The sequence below is a fragment of the Hipposideros armiger genome, unplaced genomic scaffold (genome assembly GCF_001890085.2).
Source record: "Hipposideros armiger isolate ML-2016 unplaced genomic scaffold, ASM189008v1 scaffold_85, whole genome shotgun sequence".
NCBI lineage: Eukaryota > Metazoa > Chordata > Mammalia > Chiroptera > Hipposideridae > Hipposideros > Hipposideros armiger.
In genome coordinates, this window is record NW_017731435.1 from 521,366 (window position 1) to 528,565 (window position 7,200).

At 51.6% G+C, this 7,200-nt stretch overlaps 1 protein-coding gene across 1 annotated transcript in view; it reads left to right on the forward strand.

Moving 5' to 3' along the window:
* CFAP46 (cilia and flagella associated protein 46) overlaps nucleotides 1-7,200 on the forward strand; it is a 100,026-nt gene that overhangs the window by 73,298 nt on the left and 19,528 nt on the right. The window contains exons 36-40 of the mRNA XM_019644076.1: nucleotides 1,968-2,156; nucleotides 2,836-3,021; nucleotides 3,391-3,525; nucleotides 3,629-3,808; nucleotides 4,232-4,348. Coding sequence (XP_019499621.1) covers nucleotides 1,968-2,156; nucleotides 2,836-3,021; nucleotides 3,391-3,525; nucleotides 3,629-3,808; nucleotides 4,232-4,348 — 807 coding nt within the window. The remainder of the gene's footprint in view (nucleotides 1-1,967; nucleotides 2,157-2,835; nucleotides 3,022-3,390; nucleotides 3,526-3,628; nucleotides 3,809-4,231; nucleotides 4,349-7,200) is intronic.

Here is a 7,200-nt window from a genome sequence, read left to right on the forward strand (position 1 = left end):
CCCACCGGGGGACACGTGCCAAGCCAGAACAAAGGGCCGCTCCAGTCAGCATCACTGAAGAAGGAAGTGAGCAAACAGCGAGGTGGCGGCCTCCGTGAACCGATGTCCAGTCCCAACTCTTCCGCAAATGAGTGGACACCTGGGCCAGCCACTACCCTCCCTCTGCCTCTGGCTCCTCCCCTGTGACTGGGTAACACATGCCCAACTCAGGAATTTGGAGGGGCCAAATACACCCAGTTCAGAGAACAGAGCCCGGTCTCGGTAAGTGGTGCCGTCGCTGTCACGGTGTCACTGCTCCGGACTCCTGCACTGTGTCACCGACGCACGGACTTGGGGTCAGCTCCACTGGGGTTGGGGGCCACAGGCCACGGCACAGCCACAGAAAAGGCGGAGAGCTGCCAGGCCTCACAGGGAACGGCATCAGCGTGAGAGTGTCGAGAAGCAGCCAAACCGAAATTCTTGAGCGGAAAGCCTTGGGCAGCTGACTGACTGTCCCTTGTCTGCCCCAGGCCACTGGCTGGTTCAGGGAGCAGCTGGACTGGACCTGACAGAGAGGCCTTGGGGCAGGGAGGCAGCCACACGCAGCAGGCTGACTCCTGGCTCCTGGCGATGGCTGGCGATTCCTGGGCCATGTAGGCTTTGCCCGAAAGCTCCCAGAAGGCAGTGAGATCTGCGTGCCCTCACAGTGCCGGGAAATAAAGACCCGCCTCGGAGGAGGCAGCCGGAGAGCCTGGCCTCACTAGATGGTCCGGTGGGACCTCAGAAGGAAGCGTGCGCAGCGAACTAGCGTCCCGGAGCAGAAGTCCTGCAGCTGGAGAGGACGGTAGGGACGGCTGGGCAAGGGGCAAGTGCCACGTGACAAACTCCCGCTTTCAACCTGCGTCTTCAGAAGAGGCTGAGATGGAGCCGGTGGNAAAATTACAGTTATAGAGTAGCAACGAAAATAATTTTATGGTTGGGGGTCACCACAACATGAGGAACTGTATTAAGGGGTCGCGGCATTAGGAAGATTGAGAACCGCTGTTCTAGAGGAAAACACCTTTGCAACCTGAGGCTGAGCAAAGGTTTCTCACTCAGGACACGGCAAGCACGAGCCATAAGGAATAAACTGGCCTCCTGCTCTTCAAAAGACACTATTAAGAGAATGAAAGACAAGTCACAGACTGGGACAAAATATTTGCAAATCATCTATCTGACAAAGGTCTTGTATACAGAATATATAAGCTCTCAAAATTTAATAAGAAAACAACCCAATAAAAATGGGCAAAACCTTTGAACAGACATTTCTCTAAAGAAAAAATGTGGATGGTAAAAACTTGTGTGAAAAGATGGCAAACTTCAATAGTGAATCAAGGAATTCCAAATTTTAAACATAATGACCCCCCCACACACACACACACACTCCTCTGGAAATGGTGACTCTAAAAGACTGGCCACACCTCCGGCTGGCAGGGACATGGGGGGTGGGGTGCTGGACCCACGCAGCACGAGTAGCGTGTGAAATGCACAGCCTTTGGAGAATGGTGGCAGTTTCCTCAAGTCCCACCGGCCCACCCCATGACCCAGCCATGCCACTCCTGTCCCCACACTGCCCTGTGGGGCTGTTCGCAGAGTGGTCCCTTCAGTGGCCCAAGTGGAGCATGTGCAGAGCAGCAGTTCGTCTGTGCCACGGAACACTGCTCAGCGGCAAGGGGGGGTGACACCCATGCAACCACAAGGGCGAACCTCGATTATGCCAGTGAAGTGAGCCAGACAGACAGCACACGCGGAGAACATCTGTACCACCTAGGAAGGACATGCAACCCACAGTCCCGAGGTCGCTAAGCCGTCGCCCAGGAAGGAGGAAGCTCGGGAGGTGGGATGGAGGGCAAGCAGGGTGTGAGGCCACACCCGTTGTTTCATCGTGCTGACGGCTTCGTGGGTGTCCTCAGAGGTCGGAACAGCCAAGCTGACTCTGAATGTGTCAGTTGCAGACCGTCAACACACCTCTGATGAGGAAGCTGGCACACGTGAAGCTCAGTCTGGTGGAGGTGTGTCTGGACACAGCCCAGCTCGCCTGGCAGGAGAGCCTGGAGCAGCGGTTAGAACAGAGCTCTGCAGACAAGCTGCTGGCCGCCTACCTGCAGAGCATGAGTGACTACACCCCCCTTGGCCTGGTAATGTCCGGGACGCTAGCTGGGCCCAAGCCCCATGTCCTGTCACTGTGTGCCTGGCATGAGGGCCAACCCGTGGGAACCCGAGGGCTGGAGTTCCCAGGCACACCCCCAGGGTTTCTGCAGGCAGCTGGGGGCCTCCAGGCCCTGTGAGGAAAGGCCTCATCTTGGGGGATCTAACTGGCTCATGAAAGTGGGGTGGCTTTGGGGGGATTGCCAACCATATGATAGCCCTCCTCCCCAAGTCCTGAGTTTGCTCTAGTGTCAGCACGTGAGAAAGGCCGTACAGTGAGTTACATTGTGTTAAAAAAATAAGCTCAACTTGCAAAATAAGTTGTTTTGAAGGAAACATATTCTGCCGTTTTAGACATTTTCTTAAGTTTCACACATTATGAATCAAATTGGATGTAACTATAAACAGATCAAAGGTAGTCCTATAATTGAACTTCATACGAACTCGTGTGTGTGTCGTTGAGCCCCAAGTTAAGGTTATATGAGCAAACTTTAATGGCCCCCCAACACCTAAGCCCTGGAGACCCTCCCCAATACCCGCTGGGTGTTTCTCAGACTTCCCGGGTATTGCCACTCCTGGGGCACTAGAGCTGGGTCTGGGGTCAGTGGAGCCGGGCCCATCGCGTTCTCAGCGGTGGGGGCGGGTCACGAAAGCACTGTGTTCCTGCAGGAATGGTTCACGCTGAAGCGGACCCTGGCCCACACGGCGCTGGCACAGCTGGGGAGCCTGCTGCCGCTCTGCGGCGGCTCCGCGGAGACCCGCGCGCGGCTCCTGGGCCTGGCGGGGAAGGCGCTCCACCTGCTGGCCACGCGCAGGGACCCTGTGCAGCCCTCGACCTGGCAGGAGAGCCTCGTGGTAAGCTACTTCTGGTTCCTCGGGCGGCGTCAAGTCCCCCGGGGCTGGGCGTGGGCTCTCAGCCCGGTGCCTCCTGCCCCTCCCTGCTGTGACGCACAGACCCAGGGCTCCGGAGCCAAAGACCCGTCAGGGTGGCTTTTCCTGCAGACAGACCTGCACGGGCCCCACGGGGCTGGTGTGTGCGTTTGTCCCCCAGACCCCGGGGCGGCCCCTGACTCACTGGGTGCCCCGAGAGCTGCTCCCCGCCCTGCTGTCCCGTCAGCCTCCGCCCTCCGCCCGGGGCCCTATGACCAACGACACCCACAGGCACTCCGGGGGGCGGGCGTTGTCCAGCCCACGAATGCGTGACTGGTGGCACGTGGTCCCTAGGCGGGTGCTGAGCTGAGCAGTCTCAAGTGTCTGGAGATCGTCCAAGATGAGGGTGACCAGGAGGAGCACTACGGCAGCCTGCCGGCCTGCAGGGCAGCACCGGAGGAGCAGCGCAGGAAAGGCTCCGACCTGAGGGTGCGCTGCGCCCGCCGGCCCCGCCCCTCCCGCCGGCCCCCGGCCTCCCAACTACCCTTCCTTCGGGTGGAGCGGGCCTGACACCCTTGCCCCATCCCCACAGAGGAGGCTGGCCCTGGCCCAGCAGTACCTGGCCCAGGCGTCCGAGGTGCTGCTGCAGTGCTTGCAGGTGGCCCTGGGCAACGGCCTCCTGGACATCGCGGCGGCCGCCAGCCTGGAGATGGTGGACTGCATCGGCACCCTGGACCCTGCTGCCACCTGCCAGTTCCTGGCGCTGTCGCAGGTGCCGCTCTGCTCTCGGCACCTTCCTAGGCCCTCTGGGGCACCTTCCTAGGCCCTCTGGGCCACCTTGGGGAGCGGAGGGAGGTCCCGAGCACCCAGTGCTCCCTCCTGCTGGCGGCCCCACCAGCTGGGCTGCGACTGGGCCTTTGCATGGAGGCTGGTGCTCACTTAGAGGAGAGGCGGCGGGCGACCGGAAGAGGGTGGGGGCTGTCCCTCCACCTGAGGTCCCCTGAGCCTCGGCCCCTCTTACCTGTGTCCTGCGGATTTAAGAGCCTTGTGCTCAGGAGCTCAGAGCGAAGCAGCATTTGCCGCGGGGGCGGGTATTGGGGGGCACAGCCACACCGAGGCAGCCAGGGAAGCGGGGTGCTGAGGGGCCATCCCAGGGGAGCCTGAGCAGCCCCGCACCCTCCTTGGTCTGTTTCAGAGCTGCTCAGCCTCAGAGATGATGCGGGGTGTCCTGCTCACGGCCACGGCCAACACCAGCAGCTCGCAGCTGGCGGCCCTGCTGCAGCTCCAGCANAGACTGAAGAACAAAACGACAGCAACTTGTCTGTTCCCCTTTCCCCAATTCCCCAGCACTGTTCCCATCCCCCCAATTTCCCAATAAAAATCTTTAAAAAAAAATGGCTAATTTTATGTTATGTCAATTTTACCTCCATTAAAAACAAAAACAAAAAAAGAAAGTTATAGGAGAAATGCCCAAATATTTGGAAAGTAAATAGCATGTATCAAGGTAACTATGGTCCAGAGGAAAAAAAACAAAAGGGAAAGTATTTTTGAACAGAAGGAAAAAAAGCACGTTAGAGATTCTGAGATGTCTCTGATGCAGCACTTAGGGGGAACGTTGTCGCGCTAATACCAGCATGAGAAAAGAAAAAGATCCCAAATCATTGACTTCAGCCTTCTTTTTAAGAAAGTAGAAAAAGAACAAATTAAACTCAAGTAGAAGAAAGGAAATTAAAGATCAGAGTGGAAATTAGTGAAGTAGAAAACAGAAAAATAAAAGAGAAAATCAATTAAGCCAAAAGCTGGTTCTTTGAAAAAATAAATAAATTGATAAACTTCTACCCAGATTGATCAGAAAAAAGAGGGCGAGGGGAGAACATGAATAACAAATATCAAAAATGTGGGACCAGCCGAGTGGCTCAGTTGGTTAAAAGCTTGCCCAAGAGTGCAACAGGGTCGCCGGTTCAATTCTCACATGGGCCAGTGAGCTGCACCCGAGCTGAGCTGCCGCTGAGCTGCCAACAGGTGGCAGGATGGCTCAGCTGGTGAGAGCACTTGCTCCTAACAACAAGGTTGCCGGCTCGACTCCCGCATGGGATGGTGAGCTATGCCCTCCCGCAACTAAGACTGAACACGGCAGTTTGAGCTGAGTGGCTGCGAGATGCCAACAGGCGGTCAGATGGCGACTGGACTTGGAGCTGAGCTAGCTGTGCCCTCCACAATGAAGACTGAAGGACAGCAACTTGGCTGTTCCCCTCCCCCATTTCCCCAATAAAATCTTAAAAAAAAAAAAAAAGAAACGAGATATATCACCAAAGATGCTACACATATTAAAGGAATAATAAGGGAGTATCAGGAACAACTTTACACTGATGTGTAATATTTGACAACTTAGGTGAAATGGAACAAATGCCTTGAAGACAAACTACCACAGATCATGCAAAAAGAAACAGATAACCTGAACAGCCCTCTACCTATTGGAAAAAGTGAATTTGTAGTTAAAAGTCTTTTTTCAATGAAAATGTCAGACCTGGTGATTTTAATGGTGAACTCTACCATCATTTAAGGAAAAAAGAAAAAAAGAATTCTGCACAAACTCTTCTAGAAAATTTAAAAGGAGGGAATACATGACAACTCTTTGAGGCTAGTGTTACCCTGATACCAAAACAAAAACTACAGACTGTTGTTCTTCATGAACGTTGATGCAAAAATTCCAAATAAAATTTTAGCAAACTAAACTCAATCATATATAAAAAGGACAATACATCAATACCAAGTTGGGGTTATCCCAGGAATAGTTTAACATTCAAAAAGCAATCAATTTGGTTCACCATATTAAAAAAAAATCCATATGATCATCTCAGTGGATGCAGGAAGAACAATTGATAAAACCCAGTAATCATTCCTGATTTTTAAAAGAAGACTCTTAGCAAACTATTAATAGAAGAGAACTTTCTCAACCTGCTACAGGGCATCTATGAAAAAAAAACAGCGCTAACACCGTACTTAATGGTGAAAGACGGAATGGTTTCCCCTTAGATAAGGACTATGATACGGGTCTGTCTTCTCACCACTTTTATTCAACATCGTATTAGCATTCTAGCCAATTTGATAAGGCAAGAAAAAGAAATTAAAAGCATCCAGATTGGAAAAAAGAAGTAAAACTGTCTTAGTTCACACGTAACACCATCGCCGGTGTAGAAAATCCTATGCAATCTACAAAAAATAATAAAAGCTACTAGTAGTAACAAGCGAGTTTAATAAAGTGGCAGGATATAAGAACAATATGCAAATATTCTATATTGCTATATACTAAGAGTGATCAATCAGATATTACACATTTTTAAGCCACCATTTATGACAACATAAAAATGATATTTGACAAAAAGTGAAAACCTGTACCCTGAACACTATAAAACATTGATGAGAAAAATTAAAGAAGCCCTAAATAAATGGAAAGCTATATCAAGTTCATGGATCAAAAGACTTGGTATCATCAAGGTGTCACTTCTCCCCTGTTATCTGCAATCCTTATCAAAATAACTGCAGGCTTTTTGATAGAAATTGACAAAATCATTTTGAAATTTATATGGAATTGCAGAACACCTAACATAGCTAATACAACTTTGAAAAAGAAAAACTAAGTTGGAAGTCCAACTCTACCTGATTTTAAGACTTATTATTAAGCCACAGGAATCAAGAGGGTGTGATTTTAATGTAGAATTGGATGCTCAGCTCAGTGGAACGTAATGGAGGGTCCAAAAGCAGACACATGCAGACCGGAACCCGATCTTCAGCAGAGGCGCAAAGGCCATCCAGTGAAGGAAAGCCTGTGTTCGGCATGATGGTGCTGGAACAGCTGGATGGCCAAACAGCAGGCTCAGCTTACGGCTACCATTCCCCCAACACCCCCGCTCCCCCGCCCCGTGAAAACAGACCCAAAGGTGAGAACTGAAACTATAAAACTTCTAGATCAGCAGTTCTCAACCTGTGGGTCGCAACCCCTTTGGGGGTCGAACGACCCTTTCACAGGGGTCACCTAAGACCATCGGAAAACAAAAGATATTTACATTATGAGTCATAACAGTAGCAAAATTACAGTTATAGAGTAGCAACGAAAATAATTTTATGGTTGGGGGTCACCACAACATGAGGAACTGTATTAAG